The sequence below is a fragment of the Buteo buteo genome, chromosome 26 (genome assembly GCF_964188355.1).
Source record: "Buteo buteo chromosome 26, bButBut1.hap1.1, whole genome shotgun sequence".
Taxonomy (NCBI): Eukaryota; Metazoa; Chordata; class Aves; order Accipitriformes; family Accipitridae; genus Buteo; species Buteo buteo.
Window position 1 is genome coordinate 16,587,378 of NC_134196.1, and position 27,857 is coordinate 16,615,234.

Below are 27,857 nucleotides of genomic sequence, written 5' to 3' on the forward strand. Positions count from 1 at the left end.
CGGAGGTGGCACACGCCTGCCCAGGCACATGGAGCATGGCACACGTTGTGGCTGCTCAAGCTCGAGGGGTGCAGGAGGCCCCCCCGGTGCCACCACTTCCTCACGGTGCCCACAGGCCAGACCCCCTTCTCCTGTGAAATGGGGCAACACAGCCCAGTCTATTAACGTTACTGATGCATCTTTTTCATATTCTAGCTGGGAAGCTTCAGTGGCAGCATCTTCTGTATTCATCATTTTAACAGCTGGACTAGGGAAGGAAGAAGAAAAGTCTAACGCTCGAGATCAGACAAAGAAATAGAAGCAAGCAGGAGAAGACGACGAGGAAGGATCAGGCAGCACGGAAGCACTGCTCTCCCTGTAGCGGTAACGTGTATTCTCACCTGCTCACCCTGAGTCCCGCTCTGTGACACACAGTGACAAGCAAAGCCTTAGGGACTAACCACCCTCCACACGCCATCCTTAGGCTGCATCTAAATTTGCCACTGAGGTGAACCAGAGATCTCTTTAGGAGTGCAGCCTTTAGTCTGAGCTTTATCACCCAGACTTTGCTCCTCCGTCTAAGAGGGATGAGATTCCCACAATAGATTTTAGATTATTGTGCAGGCTAAACTGATTATCTTTCCAATAAAATAACCATTAAAATCTTGGAAAATAAACCAGATTCTGAAACTGTTGCACACAATTCGGGGTAATTTCATTGAATTCAATTGTTGAGAAAAAAATATGCTAAGTAAAGGGGTAGGGCTCCACATGCCTGTGAGTTTGCATTTGTATTAGAATGGTTATCCAGAAGAGAAAAATGATTTAAACTTATAAAACACTACATCTGAGCAGAGAACAAAAAGCTACATTTAATTTTCATTTAGTTACCAAACTGAGCTAACATTCTCTCTAGCATCAGCTGCCAAAGATGGGGAGCTCAGAATCCCTTACAGGAACACCCCTTTTTGTATGCTGAACTGGCCACTGCATTGCTCCCCTCTCCAGCTAGTGAAAAACCAGTTTGGCAACAAAGAGGCTGGTGTGCTGGTGTAACTAAAGCCCAGAGGTGTGTCCAGGGACCAAATTAAAAAGGTCCGAGACATGAGAGGATAATCAAAACAAAGGGTTTTTTGAAGGTTGTACCCTCTTGACAAGTGAGAAGGGGAAAAGCGCATTAATGCCTCCCTGTTCTGCAACTGCTCCCATGCGGGAGAGAACCGCCAGGCTTAATTCTCCTTATTTTGCTACTTAACATTTGCACACCGCAGGGCAGTGGTACCAGTCCCCTCTGAACAGCCAAAGGACACGGCCTCAAACAGTGGGGATGAAGAGGACATGCGTGCTACACTGAGTACAAGGGGAGGAGGGAGTTAATTAATTCTCCTTTAAGTAATACAAAAGTTAAGAGGGTCCCTGCTCAAGGGACTCTGGCTTGGTCTTTAGGGAGGGCTGTAAAATGGAAGGAGATTTCATTAGTGTAGAGACAAGACACTGCAAGCCTTGTGGGCAACGGAGGAAATGGGAGAAGTGGAATTGCTAAGAGACAAGAAAAAGCAGAGAGACCCCAAGGAGAGGAAGAGACTAGACAAGTAAGGAGTCCCCAAGCCTGGGACAAAAGAGGATCCTTGGGTAAGGACAGAAACCAGAGAGTCTCTGAGCCTTGCAAGCGCTCACACATCTGTCATTTGCAGATTGTTTCCCAATAGTTATGACTGGCAATACTTCCCAAAGGAGAGTAAATACAGTTCAATTGGGATTTTGCCCCCCTCCATTCCTGCTCCTCCCAGATCTGATGCACTAAAATAGCACTGAGCTGCACTTTCATTTTCCTGGACTTGGTAGCCTGCCAACATACAGCACATTCCTTTTACGGCAGTGACTTTATAACTACAATGGTCATAAACTATTCTTAAATGGGTCTTTTCTGAGAATCACATTCCTTTCAACATCTTGAAAAATACCTAATCTTTTCCATTCCAGGCAGTCCTCTCCAGTGTAGTGGTAAAGAATTAATTGCTTCTGGTGCTCAGATGATGAGATACAAGTGTTCTGGAAATAACCTTTTAATTTAACAATTCCTACTGGCAAGCCTGAAAGCTTTTTGTGTTGCTCACCAATAAAGAATTCATTTTCAGTACTAAAAGAAAAAAACAAAGTTTAAAAAATTCTGGGTTACTGCTGTGGATAGAGCTATATAAGAGGATAGCCCTCCCTCTCCACCAATATTTGCATTGTCAAGCTTACGAACACAGCAGAGCTAACAAGCTTTCTATTCTCTCTATTTTTAATTCAGGACAAATCCCATGTCTCATTTACCAGAACGTGAAATACACCTTTCTTTTTTAGCAGTGAACAAAAGCCCTTCAACGGGTATTTCTAACCTGCTTTTCTGAAACAACTTTGTACTAGTTTTTACTTGTCAAAGAAAAAAAGGACTAATCTTGAAGATTAAACAAATATATCATTTGGAATAGGAGTTCTTTTAAATTGTGTTACACAGTGCTCTGTAACTCAGCGGACTTCCTCCTCAGCCTACGAAGCTTATTTGCCTGGGTGATGATACGCAATAGACACATGATATGAGCCCTTTCTTTTAGGTAGAATATCTTACAAAAATGAAGCAAAGAGAAAGCCTCCAGCTGAGAACTGGTATAACTTAGCAGGACTTCCAACCTTAAACATCATAAAAGTACATTCTTTTGAAAAGAGCACTGCCTCGCTCATTCCTGAAATCAGAGAAAGGAAAACCAGCCCTGCAGTAGTTTGCTGAGAGTGCACTCCTGTCCCGCACAGCACAGATGGGCTGCGGGGCAGGAGGTGTGAAGGAAGGTGTCACTTCTGCTGCATGGAGAAGCTGAATCCTGAAGCATCACAGATGAGTTAAATTCGATGACCCTCTTTTACGAGGCACTGTGTAGTAAATGTAGAAATGACACTTACTAGTCCACTGAAGGAGACAAGGACCCTGAACACATCAGAGCTAAAAACAGTTGTGATTTCAGCCGTGGTTTTGGCTTCTGATTTCATGAGCTCTCAGAGTAAAACCTGTACCAGGGAATAAAAAAACCCAAAGAAACAACACTCCCTGCCACAGCAGCAAACTAAAGCATCCTCAATGCAGGATCAGATGCCATGGAGTTATTACATTGTATACAGGAAATTACCAACAAATAATAAGTAAGTCTATGGCCAGCAGATTTTTAAGATATTTAAAACTCTTTTAATTGAAAAAGTGGTTGGTGCTAATATCTATCTACATGTATATGCACATAACGTGCCTATAAACGCCACGCATCATACTAGAAAAATAAACCTCTAGTGCAAAAGACACACATAGATCCACATCCTACCCAGACATCAGCCTGTGTCATTTCATTCAGCATTCAATTCTTTGGCACAAACCATGTGAAAGCTGAATTATCTCCCTGTATTTTTATAGTTTACTACACAAGAAAATATAATTTTTAGATCAGACTGTGAACCAGACCTGAGCACCATCTCATACTTTGTGAAAAAGCTTGTAAGTAAAGCATGGGGTTTATAAAATTTAGTTATCTCTCTGTTAGCTAGCACAACTGCATTTCAGACAATTCAGCTTGGTGGTTTCTTTTTTTATCATCCCAGCTACTAGCAAAGCATTTCAAGCTAAAGACATCATAGCTGCCAATCTCTCCCCAGCAGTCTCCCTTACATGGAAATTTTCTACGTGGCTTTCCCTAAAAGCCAATACCGCTCATCACCACAGAGAGGAGCCATCTCCCTTTCATAAAATTAGATACTACACAGTCTCTTGAGTTCTCCTTCAAGCAACATCCTTCAAATAACATCCTCAGCACACAGAAGTCTATGCATATGCCAACAGAATAAAAGCACCCTTTAAAAATGTACCTTTGATCATACAGACTGTGTCATGATGGTATGCAGAGCAACCTTATGAATATACAAGAAAACCTCAGCCTTTTATCCAAAAATAGTTAAAAAAATTACAGCATGAAAAAATTCTGATAGCGCACAAAAACCATAAAAGAATGGCTCACACACTGTAACAGTAACATTAACCATCCTAAAACCAAAGAACCTTTATGCAGTTGAAAAAAAAAAAGAACATCTATTCCATACCAAAATAAAATTTCGTCAAGTAAAACAGAAACTCCTAAGTCTTCCCTAGTCAGAGATGTACTTTTATTTTTATGAACAGAAGTGAGAAGGCACTACAGCAAATAAGAGTATTTATCTTTACACTTTAAATCTTCTTTGAACTTACAGTACAATCAGATGAGTTAATACTTAATGTCAATGACTGAAAAGTGAGAGAGCAACGTAAACTATTTCTATCCTAACAGCAATTAATTTGATTAAAACATAAAGGTTATTTGATTTTAAACCACTGTCCAAGGTAGATTAATTTAACAAATACTTTTATTTAAATTTTTGAAACACCATTTTCTTAAAATGAATCTTCATTTGGTTAGGCTATAATTAAGTAAGTTGATTAGCAAAAAATATATAACTTTACACGAAATTTTCTGCCACTATTTAATAACCAGGATTATATGTACATCTACCTGTATTTAGGTAATTACAGGGATAAAAACATTTATTTAGGACTCTTTTTCCTTCTTAGAAGAGAAAATGTCCAAAGGCAAATTTTTTTTCAATGAAAAATGTTACTTGGAATCTGTGTGAGCTGAATTCCGATTTTCATTCCAGTGCAGTTCAAAAATGCATGAACATAGCATTTTATTTTTTTTAATTAGCTAAATATATTTACACTGGGTGTATACACAAGCACCTGCACCTCTAGGCATCCTAAAGCTATTTTTCAATTCATGAACAAAAGTAGTAGTAATTCTAGCTAAATATATTACTTTAAAACCTGCTTTGATTATTTCCCTGCTCTTTAATTCTCCCTCAACTGTCCAGAATGCGAAGGTGTCTCTTCCACCTCTTTTAATTGACTGAAAATATTTATTAAACTTATATTTTTTTCAGTCCACATTTCCCAGCCCTAAATACATGCAAAAGACAAAAATACCCATCCTATACCCACCAGCTAGACTTGCAGCCAACAGTAACCATGCAAAACCTTTCTGCACAGCAAAAGGTACTTACCTTTGGAAAGAAAAAAATAAATATTTTCTCCTGCTCTGTTAGAGCAAGCATACACCAGGGCTAATACTGGAGTTAGCGCCAGGGTCAGCTCCCACGGCCTCAGCCGTGAGCCACCTGCGGGCAGGGGCGATGCTGCCTGCCTGCTCACACCAGCGCTGGCAGCAGCCCCTCACAGAGCCCCCCCAGATGCTCACACCAGGGCTGGCAGCAGCCCTGCAGTACCACACGGAGCCCCCCCAGACGCTCACGCCAGGGCTGGCAGCCATCCCACGTGGAGCCCCCCCCAGACGCTCACGCCAGGGCTGGCAGCCATCCCACGTGGAGCCCCCCCAGACGCTCACGCCAGGGCTGGCAGCAGCCCCATGCGGAGCCCCCCCAGACGCTCACGCCAGGGCTGCCTGAGCCGGAGCAGCTGGCTCACGGGGTAGGCACACCGCTCGGTTCAGCTCGTCTCGTTTGGAGGGTCCCAGGGGGAACAACGCAGCCACCAAGTTCGTTCTCCTCTTCCCTCAGCCTTTTGCTAGTTTCAAGGCTTCGTAGTTCAGCTTCCCATCCGGATCAATATCCTAAGATAAATTTGGAGGTTTTCTTTGCATCATCTGTTCTTAAAAGTGACATCTGTTCCAATTCTTTCAGCAAAGAGAGGCAGCAGCACTGCACCCGCAGGCAGCCCCCCCCCCCGCTGAAGCCTGCTGTCAGGAACTTCATTAAGCCTTGCCCCAAAATGCAGTTTGTTTCTGTCCTACTTGGAGTCGTGCTCCAAAAAAGGAAATCCTCCGCTTAAAACATCAGGAGTCCCTCTTTCCCCTCTTGGTCCTGACATTTCACACCACTCACTGACACATCAGAAATTCCTCAGCGACTCAGCCATGCCCCCACGGCATCCTCAGTCCCCAGCTCAGGACCGTTCTCCTCCCACAGTTTGCTTCAGTGCATCTCAGTGCTGAGCATGCAAGCCTTCAGCACCCCTTATGCAAATGAAATGACAAAGGACGTACCAGCTCTATGTCCACCTTGAGGTTTTTTGAAACGGGAATTACTGGTTAGAATTCTGATATATTTGTTCAGTGTTTTTATAGCATTGGTACGTATGTGCAGAAAGATTCTCACTCTCTTACATTTATATATGTACTTGGATATTCACAGACAGAACTTATCTAGATGTTTGGAAATTTTATGTAGTTGCTATGCAAAACAAGTAAGAAAATTAATAAACCATACGCTATGATCAGTTAAGTTCATCTGCAAATTTCGCTATTTGTAACTCAATACAAAGAAAGCAACACACACAACAGATTATCAGGTTGGAAACAGGTTGACTGCCCAGATGACCTTCCATGGCAGTGTATTTGAGCGATTTTTTTTAAGAAACAGCAGAGGTAATCACCTGAAATAGCTGCAGTGACTAATTTCAAACCATTGAAATCTGTTGCACAGACAGTCCTCTGTATGCACGTTGTCAGTGGAGCACGACAGTCACTTGGCTCTGGAATGAACTATCTCGTCAATGAAGCTGCTGAAGCTGCATTTTCTTTTGAGAGAGCACTTTATCAAAATCTATCAAACTTTCCTTCTCACTCTTAGGAACTCACTTCAGGTGCTTTAGCTGGATAAATACGAGACTATCAGAAATTAGGCATACTAACACTGAATCGCTGTATTCCTGGATGACGGAGCTATCTTGTGTGTCTGCAACCTTTGTCTGGGGTTGCTCTTCCTCCTCTTGACGGGTTAGGAAATCTATCCTACAGTAATTGGGAAACAAGCCGGGGCAATCATTCAGAAAAGAGCAAGCACCTTGGAGGATTTTTGAAAGGCTCTGGCCTTTCCAAAAGCTCAGGAATAAGCTGACAATGTCCATTTTTAAAAAGGGAGAAAAGACCGATTGGTGAACTACATGGCTATAAGCCTACCTTCAACACCCAGAAAGCTTTTGAAACAAATTACTGAACAATCAGTTTAGTTTGACAACTAAACAAATTACAGTAGGCAACTGAAAATTAGAAAGCAGTAAGCCGCCAGGATGGACTTGCCAAAATCTAACCTCATCAACCAACGTACTTTCCTTCTTTCCTTCTATTCTGCAGGCAGGAGGAAAACAGTAAATCCAACCAATCTCAAATATAAAATACTTTTTGACAGAGCAAACTGGAAAAGCACCCTCCTTCTGGATCAAGGTCCTGTAACATGGGTGCAGAGCTGCTTGAAAAACCACACTTGTTCAGCGCTTCTCCTACTGACTAGGGTCAAAACCCAGCAAGGAGTCTTAACTAAAACTGGAGAGATACCAACCTGCAAGGAGTGGGAAGCACTCTGAAGAGCTGAGCAGAACTCAAGATGGTCTTAATAAACTGGAGAAATGGTCAAAAATCAGTAAGATGAAATTCAAGACAGCCAAGTACTAAGAACCACATTTGGACTTTAAAAGAAACCCTCAAATGCACAAAACCAAAAGGAAGAATACCAGAGCAGCAGCAGTACTGCAGAAAAGGATGTCAAGGTTACAGTGACAATAAATTGAGCCAACAATGTGAAACTATTAAAAAAAAAGGGGGGGGGGGCAAATGACAATCTGGAGTTTATTACAAAGAGAAGCACAATACATAATAGCAGGGGCTGGGGAAGAAATCTGCTTTCCTCAGCAGCAGTGAGGTATCAGCTGGAATACCCTGCTGGTTTGGGGCACAGGACAGAGACAGTTGAGGAAAGTCCAGAGGAGAAATATAAAAAGAGTGGTTCAGAAAACCAAATCCCCACAAACCTTTTTTAAGGACTTGGTTTGTTTAGTCTACAACACTGATTGTGGAGATAGGATAATGCTCTGAAAACCTGCATCTTGTCTTAAATAGCATTACATCACTCAGCTATTACTCTGTATTACTGTCATAGTTATTACTTGACTGTCACTAGATAAAAATGTACTATTATGTAATTCATACGTGACAGAGCAACAAAAAAGGCTTGTTTTGCGCCAGACAGCTACTGTATTTCACATTTTAAAGGACTTCACAGGCAAAGTCTTAGGGTCTTACAAAGTATCTGTTGTAATCCTTCCCAGCACAGTTCAACAACCACTAAAATAGTTTGGTACAATCCAGCACCTCTCTCAAGTTCAGAGGCAAGTAGCAAAGCTGCCTTGTGGTTTTGGATGAGGGATGCCAGGTTCTGCAGAAGATTAGAAGCCAGAAGCATCCAGTGGGTCCCTCCCCGAGTAAGCCACTAATTTGCTACACAAGTCGGTGGAGATCTTGTTTGTCCCTTACATGTGCTTCCTTTTAAGTTCCAGCAGGAGCACACAGAACAAATATGTACACAGACAACTTGGTTTCTCTTACAAAAAGAGAGGTTAAAAGGTGTGCTGTCAGCACAGGGTATTTTCCACTGTATATACAAAAGATCTAATGAAACACTGATTTTAATCCTAAAAAAAAAAAACAGGAAAAAATGAGGATACAGTCTAGAAGTATAGTTCCCACAGCAAGCACTTAGATACTAGGCTTTGACCAACGGAGTTGATTTTCTGCAGCCATTCAAAAGCAGAGATGATAAAGCTATAGAAAACCCAAATCACTTTATTTGTGGAGTTTCTGAATTTGCATCTCAGGGCTTTAACTTCACACAGTTGGCTGATCCACCTCAACTTTTCTGCCTGTCCCTGAGCTGGCAGCCTATGCATCTGTTGTGTCTTACTCCCTTCTCTCCCTCAAACTCATGCCATGGCTACTGACAGTGCCATTGGTGTGAAGGAGCAGAAGCCTAACCAACCTGATCTGCAAGCTTTGATTTCAGCACCATTAAGACTGGATCAGTGCGCTGCTGGATCACTCACTAGTACAAATTCGACCTGAACTGGGTATAAGTTGTGACTGCTCATCATCAGGACACGTAAGGAGAGATTTGCACTGGCTTTATGTTTAGTATCAAGCTTCCTCCCAGCAGCAGGATGGTGACAATCCGACCCAGGCAGCAAAGCCTGCTTATACAAAGTTAACCATTTTTCTTAGCTGATTTGAGTGAGTACAGTAACTTTATATCAAACCAATGCTTGCTCTTGAACCAGTTGCACAAAACCCCCAGCCGGGCTCAGTATGCTATCAAACCTGCTGCATGAACTGAATTGCATGAACTGCATCCACGCGGCTCTCGCCCCAGCCCACCCGCCGCGCAGGTCCTCGAGGTGGTTCAAATCACCTATGCTCTCCGTGCGTGCAGCTGGAGGCACAGCCTCACCTGCAGATTTCCCCAAGAACTGCACACGGGGGAACAGAGGGGAACAAGAACAGGGCAATCCCTCAGCCAGACTGAACGCTTTCAGGGCTGTTTCCTTTTGGCGACAACTGGCACAGATCACTTCCCCAGGAAGCTGCTAAGGTTCCCTGTGTTGATTTTTTTTTTCCATTTTCATTGTGTGGTCAGAGTGAAAGTGGTGGCATTTGGCAGCTACTTTCCATCAGCACTATTGTTATTCCTTGGTAGTAGGGATTTGTTTTCCGCCAGGTGAAACGCGAAGGCGTTGTCCCTGTTTGGAAGAACACAGAGTTAAAGAGACCCCTGGGGAAATACTTCCAAATGCCATGCACGACGTTACTCGTAAGATTTCTTGGATGTGGTAACACTTCCCAACAAAACAATGCCTTAGCACGCTATGTACATTTTGCTGAGCTGTGCCCACATTTCAAGGAAATCATCAATCCCGATGTTCAGATGCTTCAACTGAAAGGAAAGAGCTAACTGGGGAGCTCTAAAGAAGTCCCGTCCTTAGACTTTTGTCTGTGCAACACTAAAAAGCTGAAACATGTTTAAATGCAAAACTTACTGGAATGATAATTTCCACTGCTCAGCCTAAATAAGGAAGTACTTATGCTATTAATCACATCCCAAAACAATGCTAAACTATAACTTAAGTCTGTGAAGACAGCAAAACCATGTTAGCACCTTAGAAGTTTAAGCATTGTTCTTGCCTGTTTTGGGCCACTATCATTCAATTCCTCAGGGTCTTAAAGTCCTTACTGAGAAAAGCCTCTTTATTCCCAGGACCAGTTGCTAGACCATGTGGTTTTCAGATAATGCTATTGGAACTGAGGTTGCTAAATGAGAACCAGAAGGCTGGAGCTAAGCAGATAAATTATCATTTCCAATTACCTCACCACAAATGGGGTTCCCAAAGAATTCTACTACCCTATTTTCAGAGAAAACATAAGAATCACCATCTTCACAGATTAAGGACATAAAAATCCCCATTAAAACCCAGAATGACATTCTTCATCTTCTGGTAGAAGTTAATGATGCAATACGTGCTCCCTTCCTTTTCTTAAGTGCTTGGTTGGAAATTACTTCTAAACCCCTTCTAGTTGGTTATATATTCACAAAGTTCCAGAGAGGACAACTTAAATCTTTAGTTTTGTGCCTTTTTTTTTTTAATCTAGTACGTATTAATAGTTTACTGAGAAACTAAGGTCCTTCTGAGACAAATGAAGCACCCAAAACCATAATAATACAATCCTACAGAAGTGACAAGAGTGAGGGAAGGGGAAGTTAACCTGCAGCCACTTCTTACTCTATGAGATACTAAAATAAAAATGCCCCAAAAGCTTGCAGGTTTTTTATTGTTATGTTTTAAAGACCTCTGGCTTTTGTCGAGAAAGTAGCCTCTAAGTAACTCCATGTATGGACACGATTATTCCAGAGCAAGAAACACCCTATTTCCATCTAGCCTTGGAGTCTGTTCCAAAATAAGCATACCAACTTCAGAGTTACTCAGGGAAAGATAAATCCATACCCGACTTTATTCTACAGTAATTCCTAAACACACCATCATAAATACACCAGGAATTTGAGGGTCCATTTTTCTGGGGGTCTTTTGGCTAAAGGAACCCTTAAACAAATCAGGGCTATACCAAGCTGTAATTAGGCTGATAGTTTATCCCACTTTCCCATCAGCTAAAGCCTCCACAGCTTAAGTTCATAGCCTGAGTACTGCCGGAACTGCAGCTTTTAATGAAAAAAGAAAAGAATAGGAAGGGGAAAAGAGGGTCATATTCCCTACCTATGAGTAATACAAAGTTGCATGTAGCTTAGGAATTGCTCTGTAATGAGGACGCACTCACTTTAATTATGCAGCTCAACAGAGCTATCTCAAAATTGCATGGCTTTACTGCATCGCTGGCTTGTAGCGACGCCAGTCAGATGCAGACAGGCAGACTTCTTAACCTTCTGGCTAAGAAGATTAAATGCTTAACAGAGTGATCTCTTCTCTCCCCCTTCACCCTCCTATTCCTCCATCTTTTAAAAGAAGTAACAAAAGAACCTTTAACAATCCACCTAAAAGGGAAATTTTATTTTCTAGTATTTCTAATGTAATAAATAGGCTGGACCTCCAATGATAAACAAGTATCATCTTACAAAGCTGACAAAACGTGAGTAGGTAAACAAGATCCTCCCATACCTTCATAAACATCAGGGCAAAGGACCAAATATCTTCCTTGTGTGCAAGTTTCCCTTATCGAACAGCTGTAAGGAATTCTTATGGTACGTACAAAAAAAAAAATTTGTATTAACCAGATGCCTGTGAGAGCATATAACCACCACCACTTGGAAAAATAAGCAAGGTCATTCAGTCAAAAGATTCTGTCTAGGATCAACTGCTTTATATGGCTTTGCTACTGAATATAGAAACATTACCCCATATACAAAGGCACTATTTTTAAAGACTGTGCTTTTGGGGGAGAAATAGAATTCTTTTTACCTCCTAAAAGATCTTTTCAAATGTGTGTTATAAAGATCCAAGGAACATCAGACAGGAAAAGGACGAACCAACCACATTCTGGACTCAACTATATATGGCTTAACTCCACTAACTTCAGTGGTTTTGAGAAATCAGTGCAGAACTTTATTTAAAAAAAAACAAAAAAAAAAAACAAAAAAACCCCACCTTCTTTCATCTCAGAATTCCAGGAGTATTTAGTAACTCTGGTTAAGCTATTCACCATATGTAATTCCCTATGTAAAATTTAAAAGACAATTAAGAGATACTGTTCTAAAATAAGCCATGTCTACAGCAAAGCAGGCGATTCTTTTCGAAACTATGAGCAAACATCTGATTAAGATGACAAGCCACATGGAAACTACTTCCAGAATGAGACCTAAAGGGCACTGTTACCAACCAAATTTGGCAGATGAGAAATCATGACGAACTGCAAAGGCATGCAGCAGTGCAATAAAAAGTTGGGAATCATCAGCAAAGACGACGGCAAGCACTTATGTTAATGCAGTGAGGACAAGAACATAAACAAGACAAATTCTAAGCATTAAATACTGGATTCAGAGGAATGGCACTGTGCCATAGTGGGAGTGGAGCTGGCTCTTCCATTTACAGACCGCTTGCCATAAACAAGCCATATCAGTATGACAAAGGTATCTGCCTACTGCAGATATCTCATTCTGACATCTATCTTTTGAGAGAGCAAAGTTTCAGAACCATTTTGATAGTAACAATGGGAAGCTCAGAACTAAAAGCATGACATATATAATGTAAGGCTCTCTACTTTCCTAAAAGCTGTGTTTAAGGCCAGAACTCTTACAGAGATCTGACGTTCATCGCTGGGTAACAGTAGGCATCTAGCCTTACCTGTAGATACCCATCGTTAGATTTGGCATTTTTAATAAAGTTATCCCTATTTAAGATCACAGTGCCTTCAGACAGTCTTTATGCTGAGGGGACGATGACTGGAATTTCAGCTCGAGCAGAAAAGCCAGCATTTATAGCAGGTTTGTCAAATATTACAGGAAGCCTAACTGAGTCTCATTTCTATTTCCAGGAATACGAAGACGCACCAAGTACAGCTAGGTTAACTTGGAGAGGGGACAGTAAGAAACGAATTATACTTTGTTCTTCGCATCGGCTACGTTTGTCAGTAGCGTAACACAAAACCAACCCATCAAGCGAGCACACTGCGCTCCCTTCCAGAAAAGCGACCAAATTCTGAAAGCCTACGTGAAGTTTAAGCTCCTTTTTTGACCAACGAAGCACAATTTACCGAGCGGGCGACCGCAGCAGAGCCGACCTGATCACGCACCCCGGACAAGCGCTGCCTCACCACGGCTGCTCTTTCTGCTGTACCTCCCAGAAACTATTTACCTCGTCTCCGAGCACGAAGCGGCGGCTGCACCCAAGGACACCCGGAGCCCGGGGTCCCCGCGCTTCGGCCGCTGCGGCGGCCGGGCCGGACCGGGCCGGGCCGGGCCGGGCCGGGCCAACCCTCTCAGGGGCTCGCTCCGTGAGAGGGGACTCGCCGCGAGCACCGGCCCCAGCCGCCGGCAGGGCCCGGGAGACGGGGGGTGGAGGCCCTCAGCCGGGACCCGCTCCTCGCCCCCGGCAGGTGCGGCCCGGCCCCCCGCGCCGCCGCGGCCGCTCCTCCCCTCGCCCCCGCCGCAGCCCCCCGGCCCGCCTTCCCCGCGGCGCGGCGCGGCGGCCGGCGGAGGGGCAGCTGCCCGCCGCGGCTCCTACCTGCGGCTCCTGCGGCGGCCGCCAGCGCCAGGCAGAGCGCGGAGAGGAGCGGCGGCAAAGGCAAAGGCGGCGGCGCAGCGCGCATGAGGAGAGGCCCGAGGGAGCGAACGAGCGAGCGAACGGCCCCGTCCCCCCCCCGGGACCGCAGTGACGGGCCCGCCGCCCGGGGAGCATGACGGGAAATTCCTGGGCACCGGCGGCCGAGGCCAAATATGAACATGGAGCCGGGGGGGACACCCGCCGCCCCCCGCGGCCCGGCCCCGCAGAGCGGGCAGGCGGCCGGCCCCGCCGCCGCTGCAGGGCGAGGAGGGGGGCGGCCCGGGCCCCGGCAGCGAGGGCCGGGACCTCGTCCCGTCCCCGCGGCGGGCCCGGAGCGCGCTGTCCTTCAATTGAAGGGGTGCGCTGGGGAAAGGCCAGCCGAGCAGCTTCTCGCCTTCTCACAAATAACGCTCCCGCTGTTCGAGGGAGCACGGCCCCGGCTCCCCTGCCCGAGAGGAGGCGGCCCCCCCGCCGCCCGGACCCACCGGGGTGGTTTGGGGGGTCCAGCCCGGCGGGAGCCGCGGCCGGCGGGCAGAAGCCCAGTGAATGATCGGCTTCGGCACAGGCAGAGAAATTAAGGCAGCTCTTACTACCCACCTTGCACATCTTTAAAAAAATAAAATAAAATTGCAGCGAAAGTCCCCCCTGCCCGGGGTGGTACCAAAAGCGAGGTGGGCAAAGGCATGTAACAGACACCCGGACCCTGCTTTGGTCCTCCTGCCCCCCACCCCTTCCGTACTAATCATCACTGAAACCCTTTTAAAACAGCGTAGTATGAATGTAACAACAGAAGAAAAGCCTCTGCTGTCTGTCAGCCTGTCAAAATCCCCTCGAGGACTCAAAATACAAGAAACAAGCTGAAAACAGGCAGCTAAGACTCTTCACCTCTGCCTGCTCCGCAGGCCCTGGGACAGACACTCCAGGGCCGCTCCGCGGGGTACTTCAGCTCGCAGCCGCACCTGTTCCGCTCGAAATCCTAACGCACACGAAAAGTTAGGTGGCCATGATTAATTAACCTCCCCCCTCACACCCCTGACGAAAAAAGTATTCCAGTCAAAGAGACAGCCAAATAGCTAGAAGGTGAGACGCATATAAAAACCCCTAATAAACCTTTAATTCGAGTTTGGTTTGGTTTTTTGTTTGTTTTTACAGGACAGGGTGACAAATTACAACAAACATCTGATTTTTTTCAAATGTTCAGGTATTACACACATTCCCATCTGTCTTGCAGGAAGGGATATTGGTCAACTTAACAGTTTAAGGTAAAATAAGCTGCATAATAGTACATATTACAATAATAAAATGTACAGTGTTTACAAGAAATATAGTTTAGAAGCAAGATAGATGCATTTGCATCGAGGCGACCTTTTAAAATGCCACAACTATTTTTACATTCACTCTTGCAACAGGTCACAAGATGGGGTCACTAAGGTCAGGTTAACAAATCACTATGATGCACATCAAATACAACAAAATTAGTTTATATACATATATATAATACATATACATGTATATTATACATATACATATATGTATATAGTAAAACTCATCAAAATCTACCAGACCTGGCACAATCTACTTACCCATCAAAAATATGTACTTGTCCTTGGTAAGTAGAATTCTGCATGGCTGATTATATATTATATATACTCATTCATTAGCATCTGAGACATAAAACTGAGGATTTAAAATTTTTCCTTTAACAAACTCTCCAATAATAAACATGGTGCCCACAAAAGCACAAAGGTAAGGCACAATAGGATTTTCTGTTGCAGAATAGTGTGCATCATGTTTACTTAACCATAAGAAAAACGTGCATTATTTGTGCAAGTTCATGCTGCAAATCCATCATATCTACAAAGTAAAGTGAGTTTCAGTAAAATTTGTGGGACTGGTGTGCTTCCAGTCTCACCTCCTACAAGATGTTCAGCTGGATAATTAGATAAAATCGTTGAAGTGGGGATTAGTAAAGCCAATAATCTTAGATTTGCAACTAAGCTTCTCAGCAACAATTTTGTACTTCTAGGTAAATGTTAGTAAATTTACAAGCTTGGAATCACAAGATTTACTGTCAGCTGTACTTCTTGTTTGCATCAGCCAAAATTGTTGCAAGGAAGTATGTACCTTTTAAAATTTTAACAGGTAACTGGTTCATTAAAACAAGTTATAACATATTGGGAAAATCACTTAATCCCAATGGTATTTTGTCACAGCCCTGGCAATTGTAATAATAAATACAGCTTTTCACAAAATATTTTTCCAGTATCTGCCAATTGCTTCTTTATTGCTCACAAATTTGAATTCATTACAATTGGTATCAGACCTTTCACAAAAATCAGTCAGGTATTTTAATATAAAACCTACAAAAGATATTTAACCTGTATCTAACACTTTTAAGGTATTTGGCCTCTTGTCATGGTACAGCCAAAACCATATAAAACATCAGGTTTTGAATAAAATAGGAAGCTTATTCACTGCTTCAATGCAGACATCCTCACAGAACACAACCATTTTTGCCACCACCAGCATTTACATTTATATACAAAACCTAGTACATCCGCATTCAGTTTGTTTTCCCTCACACTTATACGCAACCACTAATGCCAGATTAAACTTTCCCCATACCCTAAGCTGCAGAAAAAGATTCTTATACAGCAACAAAAAACTAATATTGACTTAAAAAGAAATTTTAACTTAATTCACCATCAGGAACTGTAGGTTGTTTGTTACAAAATACCCACAAGATTATTTCACAGGAAACTATGGAAATACAGGAAGTCATCTTTTCTCCATGCTTTTGTATTATCAAAAACACTTCTTGGTGCAAAAATACAGTCACCACATCTGCAAATGTATAATGAATTCGGTATTCCTCATGCAAAACTTAAATGCATTGGTTTACTATAGCCCCGGAAAACTTCCTGAAGCAATTTTTTTCTTTTACTTTTTTTGTCAGCTCAGTATTACTGCCTCATTGCTAAGTCCCTTTGGAAACAAGATTTCTGGAACGTTCAAACTTTTATTTAATTCATTAAAGTATCACATACAAAAAGCACTAAAAAAGGAAGACGGCAGCCAAACAGGAAAATTCCTGTTGCAAGTAACAGTCCTAGCAGTTGTAGAAAGTCTTCTCAGGAACTTCCCTGAGAATTCGTTGTGCCTGTCCGAAGACGCAGATGTGACATAGAGTTCATGTGTTTGTTTGATGGCTTCAGTGGAGTGTTACAAGTAAGAGCCTGGGGAAAACGATGATGATACCGATCTAGTCGCAGGTATTTTACCGTTACCAGCTTTCCTATGAGGCAAAGAAATAGGAAAAGAGAAACCTTCTAGTTCAGTATTACTACATTTTCCTTCAGGACGTAATACACACAAACACATCATTACACTGAAATTAGTTTACCAGGTGGTGACTATTAAAAAGATACAACTTTTGTTACAGCTCAATACTTTAGATGTAAAACATTTCGCTATTTAAAAGAACTCCAACTGCACCCATCTTCTGTCATTTCTACCCATGTTTTGTTATAAAACCCCATTCCTTACCATCAAACCAAGAGCCATGTAATGCCTTGAAAGCCTTTCCAGCATACTCTGGAGAGAGACACTTGACATATACACAACCCTGCATTAAGAAAGAGAAGTTTGGGGGTTTTTTTGAAGTCCAACAGACAAGGATAAACAAAGCATTAAGATGTTACTAGAAAGACAGTCACCTCACGTGAATTTTTGTCAACAGCAATATGAACAATTCCATCATTATCACTGCATTTCTCCAAGATGGCTTCTTGAATTGCTAGATGCCAGTGATCACCAATTTCCCTAGGCAAACAATGAAAGATTTAATTAAGCACAGTATTTTTTAAACATTCACAACAATCTCGTCCTTCCCCGCTTAGTTTGGTTTCTCTGTAACTTGACATTTTCTGTTAAATGCCTTTGGGACAGATTTAGTACTTTAGCCTTTGAGTAGTCAGTAAATTGGGTCCTACGGTCCACTTTCTAAAGTTCAACCCTAAGAATCAAAAGGAATCATCTGTATTTGGGGGAGGGGGTTGTCCTCCCCTTCCAGCAGCCTGGCATCACCTTCCTGTATGAAACTGGAAGCAGCCATGAACTAGTCTTCTCTCAGCTGCTGGGACAGGCTGGCCGTTGTTCTGTAAAGGCCTCTGCCCCTTTGCTCTATCACCTCTACCAGCAGCCACAGAAGCAACATTACATGTCAGGCTTCAGCAGACTGAAGGAACTTTTTAGCTATTCAGACACTGCTCGTCACCGAAATAGCTATTCACTATCCCAAACAAAGCATCAAACTGCATTTGTCCCATAGGGTACTGATAGAACATGCCAATCTAGATCCAGAAATAGAAGTTGTTAAAATCAGATTCCAATTTGGGGGGGGCTTTTCACAAAAAATATTTTACTGTCAAGACTAAACAACCTTTAGGTACATCATTAGAGAAGACAGAAGTCTATGTATTTTTGTGAAGGTACTGCAGGAACTACCTGGTCCTAATAAATAAATCTAAGCCGAGGGAAAACAATTTCAACAGCCTTAATACACCTTTAAGCCTCCCTGAGTAGTCTTTACACAAAAAACAATGAACTTACTCTTTCAATAATACCATCATGAGCTTTGGGTAGTTTTAGAGAGTTCTCTCTACCTAAGGCCAAAATTCTTGAAATATTTAATCTACCCTCCTCCTTATTCATTAAAAAACAAACAAACAAAAAACCAACATGGTGGGGATAAATGTACATAGGGAAGTTAATTGGTCAGGGACATTACTTAAATCTATCAAGCAGGACACTAACACAACACCTGAGGGACTCTGGCAACACGGAATGTCAGATTTGTTTCTGTCATTTGACCTTGACTGGTTAGAGGATCAGACTTCCCAGTTGATGCCCCTTACACAGGCAGATCATATATAAACAAACAAAAGTGGGAGGGGGACACAAGAATGCAAAGAAGATCCAAATGAAGTGCCTACTAGGAGAGAGACTTTCCAGTGGAAAACACCTACAATTTAAAACCCTGCAAAAGTTAGGAGAAGATGCACCCTACTCAGGTTGGAAGAAAAAAAGTGTTTTCTTTCTACTAGATAGCTCAAAATGAAGGGAGTATAGAAGTCGTCTTCTTCCCCTTCTCTAACAGTGTAAACAACAGTATTTTCTTTATGACATGCTGTGCTCAGGATGTTAGGGAAATAAAGTCATTCCAAGTTGCAAAAGTCAGGACCTTTAAAGGTCCCCTCCAATCCAAACTGTTCTATCATTCTGTGAAATCTTGACTTTGGTGCATTCCCTCCCAGCCCAGGACTCATGTCAATTTTCTCAAGAAGCATGCATTCATCAGCAGAAAGCTAGCTACCATAAGAAGAGATCATATTGTTAAGAGTAGGCAATCATCTTTTCTGCTGTGTATTCCTCCCAAATACTGAAATCACTGCATTACTGCCAAGTGCTCATTTCCCATTTGCAAATCAAGCAGAAGCACGTTCTCAGTCTAGTCTGCTTTTTGTGTTTTGCAGACCTGAGATGTGAAAAATCATGAATTATCAACTAACTTGGATCTCCCATAATGAAATAGGCTCCCAACACAAATGACTTGCCCTTCCCTGATCCTGCACATGTATGTTCCATTAGCTGTCAATATGAGTCTTGCAGGAATGCTACCCATGCCTTATTAACTTTTTTTTTACTGACTTAGTGGTAGATGTAGAAACACTGAAACAGGCTTATCCAAACAATGCTCAAGACTGATATTTTAAAAAAAACAGGTTTGTGTCTGGCACAGTAAATGCCTAGAACATACACTCAAGTTTAAGTCTGCTGCTGTGGTCTGAGGGTTCACAATGTCCAGGTAAGTTTTCTGACTTTTGGCAGTAGAAAGATGATTACTTACTCTGTTAGCATTGATAAATAAAAATTAACTGGTATATTCCCCAGATGATTCTTGAGTCAGGAGAAAAGACCTCTATTATGGATGGCTGCTTTTACCAGCTACTGGCATATTGTTGAAAAGTACTTAGTCATTTATTGTTAGTGTACAACAGCTTGACTTGAAAGAGCAGCTAAAAACTTAATTTTCTTAAGCATACCTTGCACTCATGGCAAATATCAAAACAATATTTGCCAATATAATCACAATCACTGGTACATGCTATGTTTCAGGTGGTCAGTGAAGGCATTCATCCCTTTCAGATCTGGACAAGAACATAAACCTCCTTCCTCTTTTGACACAAGCAGTTGAATAAAGTAATTTGTCTTGTACTGAGGGTTTTGGGATTGGGTTTTTTTGGTTGTGGGTGGGTTTTTTTTCTTTTTTTTCTTTTCAAGATTACTCCAAGAGTGTGATAAAAAGTACTTCGTTAAGCAGCAGTCCTCTGCAAGACAGCTCATGGAAGAGGAATGGCCTGGGGTGTGCAACGTAGAATTGGATGAAGTATCCCACTACACTACAATAATCCAGCAGCCCAGTAATGGAGCTAGGTCAACTTCCAAAAGAAAAGGTCTACAAAAAACAAATTTATTAGAAGTTGCACTGTTCAAAACAGCTGACTGGACATGATGCTAAAGAGAAGCGCCAAAAGAGAATAACTCCTAGTCTATAACTTATTTATTTTTTTTAATGCACTTGCTGGGCATAGACTGGGTCAGTACTGAAAAACATGGAAGTTTACAGCAAAGACATAGGCTATAAAGGAAAATTGTTCTGGCAAAAATAACATCTCAGTTACTAGTTCCATTAACAGCAGACATTTTGAACAGCTAACATTTTGAAACAATAAAGTAACCAATACAGCATAACAACAAATATTACAGTGAAGCTTCAGGAATGGATTTATTTCAATACTACTCAGACCAACCAATATAATTTGTGAAGTCTTCTTTGTAGCAAGGACAACAGGACGTTGATCTTGCCCAAAATTCGCTGCAAATCTCATCTTTTATTTCTTCCTCCTACAGGAGGATCAATTTGCCTCAAGAACAATGCCTAAAATTTCAGTCTTGCTCGCCCTACTGCAACCTGAAAGTTATGAAAAAAGACACATTTGGGCCTCTACCCACAACAGTCATTAAGTCTTAAAGCCATTGAGAAAGTTTTTTAGAGTTCTTCTCTATGCTAGGGATAACACTGTCCTCAGCTAAATTAGCTAACAGCTTTCCAATTAATAAGGCAATGAACTAAATTATTAAGTGTGGCTAGAAACAGAAGTGAAACAGAGCTGAAGATATAAATCCAAACTTCGCAATCATTTCTGTCCATACTCCGGTGTCCCTTCCTACTTCCTGTTATTCCCTATTCTAATCAATAGCTTTTATTTTCCACTCCTCATATTCTTCAGTCCCAATTAGCATCTCACTTTTACTCCATCAGACAGCATAGCATCTTCATTTTTCCCTTATACAATCACATCAGGGAATAAATTGCTTCAGAGGAGTTACTGGAGTCCCTGTATCTCTTTGCACAGGACAAAACAGGCTTCAAATATTAGAAAGGATTAGCTGGCATAACCTACATGTTAGTTCCCAGCTCACAACATGATCTAGTCCACAACCAATGGGGATATAACAGGATACCAGAGTGGATGAAGCTTTAAAAGACTAGAAAAAAAATTATTCTTCCTTAACTCTTTTGGCACTTGAAACAAGGCTTTTTACTTATTCACACATGGTACATACTTTAGAATTGCATCCGAGCATTAGAAGCCAGTACTCTGCACTAATTTGTTTAAAACCATCCCACTACAAAAATCCATTTGCTTCAAAACAAGGCAGTCACACTTGCCATAAAGTAATAAATCATCTAATTTCAGCCTTTTAAATGCAAACTGTGCAAGTTCTATAACAGTCTAAATACACCAGAATACCTAACAATACTTCAGAAACTTACAGTCTGTTGTTAGGCCACATTGAGTCTCCTCTATCAGCTGACATAATTGAACATTTACAAAATTAATTAAGGGAGAAAGATCAGTCATTGCTCCAAGTAGTTTGACTAAATGCCACACTCTTCAAGAATTGACGTAAAGCAAGACAATGAAGGACAGAAGACAGACAGTAAGATTATTTATGTCTTCTCATAGATGTTAAGAGGAAAAGAGGAAGTTGGGGGGGGGTGTTTGGGTGTTTGTTTGGTGGTTGGGGGGGGGGGATTGTTTGTTTGTGGTTTTTGGGGGTTTGTTTTGTTTTTTACAATCCATGTTTCTCTTAAGGTGTTCATGTTTACTCACTTCTTCCAAACCCCTCTCAGAGGAAAGAAACAGACCCTTCCAAAAGATTACAGAAATACAGACAGATAATTGGTTTTACTTACATAACTGGATCAAACATATTGCGAATCTTTAGACAGGGTGTCAAGCTGTTTGGTGGTGAATTTCTTCTATCTAGATGAAATGCTACAAAGAAAAATAAATTTAATAGTATTTATTGACAGGCATAATACCATCTGGTTAACAAGTGTCAACTTTATACATTAATACCTTTCTGGTTTTACTCAAAAGAATACTTTCTTCCACATATAAAAAAGCTTCAAGGAAATTAAGTTCCCCAGAGTCTTCTACTGCACTGAAGAAAACGTACCATATTTAACTGAATTTTTCAGATTTACAACTTCTACATTTAAAAAGATAATGCACTCTCTTATATCCAGGCCACAGTACATGGAAGAAATTCAGGATATTTGAAAAAGATACCATAGAGTTAAAGTATTTGCATTACATCTCCATGAAAAGACAGATACTCTTAACATCTGGAGTAAATTTTTGGAGCTACAGGTTAACCATTTGGTTTTAACTGCCTGATGAATTTTCATTTCTTCCGCTTTTGGGGCAACTTACTGCCCATCTGACTAAGAAATAGAGAGATGCTTAGATGGATGTTGTATTGCATCTGCATTGCAGTAACAACTGTCAAGGAGCACTCTACAAGGATGGAGCTTTTGTAACCCTAAATGCTCTACACACATGATCAGAAGCTTGCAAAAATCTGAAATGGAACACACCAGAAGATAAAACAGATGTAAGAAGAAAAATGGAAATTAAAAATAAGAGTAACTCTTTCAAAGCTGAACAACCCCATGAAATATATTCTGAAGTTCTAAAATAAATACTGGCTTCTCTAAAGTTTGCAAGTTCTATTTGTGGGAGTCACAACAGAAGACTGCACCACGAGAAGAGGAATAAAGGAGCCCTTCAGATTCAGATAAAGTAGTTCCATGCCTTGAGACGGGCTGGCAAAGCAGCAACAGAAATGGAAGGGGATAACCTGGTAAAACAACTTCCAAGGCTTGAAGGAAGTTTTACTTTGAAGACGTGAGATGAGTAGATTCAAGTGTTTAAACGCAATATTAAAAATCTTAAGACAAAACGATGTTCCAAACTGATGCTAATGCTTCTCCTTTGCAACCCCTACTTTGGAAAAGCTTGACAGATTCAAGATGTTATGTTCCAAGTGTTAGAAGTCTCAGTTTTGAGCAGATGACACTACAGGTCTGTGCTTCTAACTGCTGACCTTTTAAAATAAAATCTTGCAAGTGTATCCAAAATACACAAACACTGCTGCTCTTCTGTACGTCACCACAACAAAAACCATGTCACATAGAAGAAATTCAGTCATGTGGAAGACACTGTGTGTGAAAGACAAGCACTAACCAAGAGAAAATTCACTGCCTGCAGATACAGCATAGACAAACTTGCTCCTTATGTAAATTTCTGAGGCAAAAAATCCTACAATTACCAACTAGAAATTAGAAAAGGTGGCCTCCAAATCTAGTATGAAACCTGTTATAAGTTCTCTAAATAACTAAAAATATTCTTATTAGAATATATACACACAGAGTCCAAGTCACCAACGTCTGTAACAACTGTCTGTTTTTTCTTGGGAAAAGATTTCTAAATATGCTGGTGACACTGCATCTATCTCTGAGCTGCCTGTAGTTTAAGGACAAGTCCTTTTTCAATAGCACATGGTTTTGTAAAGTTTTTTGCCCTTGATTAAAAGTTATACATAGGGTATACAATAAAAACTTTACAGAACTAAGCAACATTGAAAAATAAATGGACTTACCTTACTCATGTAGGTTGGCTCCAGCAGATCAAGGGGGGGTGAAATGTCACCAGCATATTGTACACTGGGGCACCACACCATACTGGAGAAGGTGATCTGGGGTGGCCTAGTCATGGACCTGGACCTGAAAAGGCGTGGGGTTGAGGAAATTATGTGCTGATTGTTAATAGCTAGGTTTATTCAGCACATGGTTTTAATCCAAGGATAAAGAATGCTGAGGTTATTTGCAGAGACCCTAGGCCCAGAGGATCAACATTTCTGCAAGCTGTTTATGAACTCCAAAAAAACCCCATACTGTTATTTAAGGCAGGAGCTACACCATCGAGCTATAGCAAAAGTAACTAAATGGGGAATTCACACTTTAGTGTAGATACCTATAAAGCCCAAGCTTTGCCTGCTCCAATTTCTAATCATCTTGATGTCCTTTTAATTGGAATACCTCAGGTGCTTGCAGAGATGACTTCAGCCAGAGCACACCACCAGCACAAAACAAATCTGCTACCAACTTAATCTAACATCATACTAGCAGAGCAAGTGTGCCCAGGGCAGCGCAGCATATGAAAATAACAATGAATTCTGCTTTTTCCTCAAAAATGTTTCAAAGTTGTGGTAAATTAAAAGGAAGTTTTGCAACTTAGATGGAGCTTTTTATGCATAAGGAAAAAAAATGGCCATAGAAATCAGGGAGGTACAAAATTAATGCTATCATAGCAATAAGCATTAAAATGTGTACCAGAAACGGGGCCAAAAGGGGAGGCTAGGGAAGACACAGGCAAGTTAAAAATAATGCTGCACCTACACAGCAAAATTCAAAATAGCATAGTTAACAGCTGTTGCTTGAATTTCATTACACATCTATAACAATTAATTCTCCCCCTCCCCCAACGAGCAAGTTTAAGTGACAAACCTATTCAGATTACTGTACTGATTATTTGAAAATTTACACTGATGTGGGGCATACAAAATATTCTCCTCACAGTAAGGGCATAAGCAGACATTCTTGCAGGACAACAGTCTAAGCTGCACTGTAATTAAGCAAGCACCTTACATGCCATTTCTTTTCCTAAATAGGTCTCAACAGCAAGACTTACAAGATGAGAGTAAAAAGGTGGAGATGAAATAGGAAAGCAGAAGCACAACTTTGTGCAGGAAGTCACTGACAAGAAAGTCTTTAGGACTTTCAGAAATTCCTCCTGGGAACTAGTGAGCATCTTCAAGACAAGAAAGCCGCTTTGTGTTTCAATCATAATGTACTTTGGTTTATTACCTTAAACTGAGAATAACTGCATCATTCCAGATTCAAAGAAGAGCAGCAGCTAAAAGCATGTGCTTTCAACAATCTCTTTATCACTGTGACAGGAATATGTCTACAATGGAAGAAGTGGTTCTTGCACAGACTTCAAAATGAACATTAAAAAACTGTAATACAGCTTTCTACACCTCTTGAATTAATACTGTATTATTGCTAAAGGGATTCCCCAGTATCACCACCACGGGTTGTAAGACAGCCCAACAGATCTTTAGATGTGGATTTCATGCACCTGATGGGGTTGAAGACTTGCATCAAATATAGGTAACCATGCTTCTGAAGAACAGATTTAGTCATGTTAAGCCACAGATCACTGTAATTTATTAAGTACTAACCCTTCTTATCAAAGGCAAGAACAAAAAACATTTAGTTGAAAATGTTGAAGTTATGCACTTCCACGTAACACAAGGTTCTTCAGTAAACAGGAAAGATACTGAAATCAAAATACTACCAGATGTTATTAAGAGAGGAGAGTGTGGTTGACTTGGGGTTTAACACAGTTAAGTTCAGCTATAGAAGACCAGCATGGGATGGATACAGAATTTTACAAGCATAAAATCCAGAGTTTTCTTGCAATAGTTAAGAGGAGTGCCTTTTTTTTTTTTTTTTTTTTTTAACATGGAGAAAGGATTATATTCTCACAAGTCAGGGAGGAGGGGTATCATTCACACAAGGTAACAGGTTATCTTCCATGCTGCAGGATGAAATATCACCCTAGATGTGATACTTCAGAGAACCTTTTTATCTCATCTCCAGAACTGTCAAGGAACCTTAGCTATTGCTGTTAGCTTAGCTGCATTGGAGCACTGCCTACCTATTTTTCCGTAGAGCTCCAGTTATCAGAGGCATGATAGGACAATAGTATCTGTTCTTGCAAAAGCAAACTGAACACACTAGAAATTTATTTTTCCCATTGAATTAATTAAATCACACCTTGGCATGATCAAGATTGTTTTTCAATTGACAATTCTCTTGTCAACTGTTTTCAAAACATCACTTATTTGTCCATCATCCTACAATGAGCTTACCTATCAATTTTTTTTTGACAGATACATTAGATGTATCTAGTAGATAATACTTCAAAGGAAATATACCAGACTTTATTCTGACCCAGTTAAAAAAAACAAAACAAAAAACAAAAAAAACCAAAAAAACCAAACCACCACAAACAAAAAAACCACCAAAACACAAACTGCCTGTCAAAAGACAGGCTGCATTCTCAAGGGCTGGACAAAATGCCACAGTGATGCTTGAACTCTAGATGCTAACAGACAGTAGAGCCTAGATCTTCACACATGCTACAGATCCCCTATTTAAAGTGCATGCTATCATCTACCAATATCCTAGTAAACACTGACAGGTCAAGAGGCTTTCTCCAATTGCACATACTCTAGGTGGTGTGCTCTGCTACAGAGCACTACCAGATCTCAGAAGGTTAAAAAAATTGAGACCTTGAAATTTATTCAAAAGATTCAAAACCAAGAATTCATTCTGACTTTGTATGTACTGAGTTTGTTCAGGACCTAGCAGTCCTGAAGAGTATTTAGATTTATGAACTTCTATATTCAAACATCAAAACTGGAGGATGAACTTAATTCCAGTTGATTTATACTTCCAAAAATGAAGAAAACGACACATACATTAGAATTCCTAACATGAGGAAAGAAACAGCTGTGCAAGAAGTATGAGACTTTTGTAATGGAACTATTTCCAACAGTCATATGAAAACAAGGAACACAAAATAGAAAGAGCCTTTGCATGTGAAAATTGCCTTTGCCTGCTGACTACCAAGATACAGAGCCCAAATGACCTACGTAATTTCAGCCACCCCTATTTCCATGCCCTTCTGTTAGAGCCAAAACATGCATTTTCTATTCTTCAAAGATCTTTGCTGAACTACAAACATAACAAGAAAACTAGGAAAATTGCTATTAAAAGAACTGAAACAGGACAGGTCTTAATATCCTATTCAACAGAAAGCATAGAATCTTAAGTATATACTCCAGGCAACGTACAGCTGAAAGCCACAGCTGAAAGTTATTCTGTACACATTCACAATATGCTGAAGTAGCTATCAGATACTCAAATTTAGATGGTACCTAAACAGTAGCTACTACAGTAGCTGTCTTTCTAGGAAGTTTTGGAAACTACTCTTCCATTGAGAGTCTTGAATGAGTATTCCATGTAGCAAAGTAGAACCTGAGCCACCACACTCTGAGAAGTCTTCCAGATGAAGGAAAATCCAGTGTGATTTCTAATACAGGACAGAATGTTATAGTGATTTATATTGCAATCAAACAGGACAAGAAAAACTGAGAGCAAATGAGTAGTAAATGAGAAATTCCAGAACTGCATTGTCATGTTTCACAGCCTGTATGGAACAATAAACTACATAGAGGATTCAGCTTTATAATATACACAGCTTGCAGAAGCTATGTTCAATTTAAGTGTTTGAAAATCAATCATTACAGTATTACAGAGATGGAACAGACACAGCCGTTGACAAAACCAACCATTTGCGCACTACACTTAAAGCACTTGCACATCCTTAATGGACAATGTCCTATGAAGAAAAGGCTCTTGAACTCTCGTAATAAACTTACTAACTAAAATATTGAGAAAATGAAATCATGCAATACAGTTGTCACAGCTGAATGAATGCCATGTTACTGCAAGACAATGACTGCAGAACCTCAAGCCTGCGGTAGTATTCACAAGTTATTTTAAAACAAAGCAGCCCCCATTTCCAATGAATGATTTAATATGAGAAACGTAATACTAAAACCAGCAGCATAACTTTGAGAAGTATATAATGATATCCCGATATAACATTTT

The 27,857-nt window shown here is 41.0% G+C and overlaps 2 protein-coding genes across 4 annotated transcripts in view; both read right to left on the reverse strand.

The window, feature by feature from the left end:
- The window catches only part of MSRB3 (methionine sulfoxide reductase B3), an 87,181-nt gene extending 73,370 nt beyond the window's left edge, over positions 1-13,811 (reverse strand). The window contains exon 1 of one of the 2 annotated variants that reach the window (XM_075057786.1): positions 13,601-13,811. In XM_075057786.1, coding sequence (XP_074913887.1) covers positions 13,601-13,774 — 174 coding nt within the window. In that variant the 5' untranslated portion in view covers positions 13,775-13,811. Of the gene's footprint in view, positions 1-13,231; positions 13,475-13,600 lie in introns of those variants that run through there. The other variant, XM_075057787.1, reaches the window with a different exon arrangement.
- A 909-nt stretch (positions 13,812-14,720) lies between these two features.
- The window catches only part of LEMD3 (LEM domain containing 3), a 51,406-nt gene continuing 38,269 nt past the window's right edge, over positions 14,721-27,857 (reverse strand). The window contains exons 10-13 of one of the 2 annotated variants that reach the window (XM_075058258.1): positions 21,963-22,044; positions 17,356-17,461; positions 17,186-17,264; positions 14,721-16,934 (exon numbers count right to left, since the gene is read on the reverse strand). In XM_075058258.1, the coding sequence (XP_074914359.1) occupies positions 16,771-16,934; positions 17,186-17,264; positions 17,356-17,461; positions 21,963-22,044 (431 nt within the window). In that variant the 3' untranslated portion in view covers positions 14,721-16,770. Of the gene's footprint in view, positions 16,935-17,185; positions 17,265-17,355; positions 17,462-21,962; positions 22,045-23,713; positions 23,838-27,857 lie in introns of those variants that run through there. The other variant, XR_012654527.1, reaches the window with a different exon arrangement.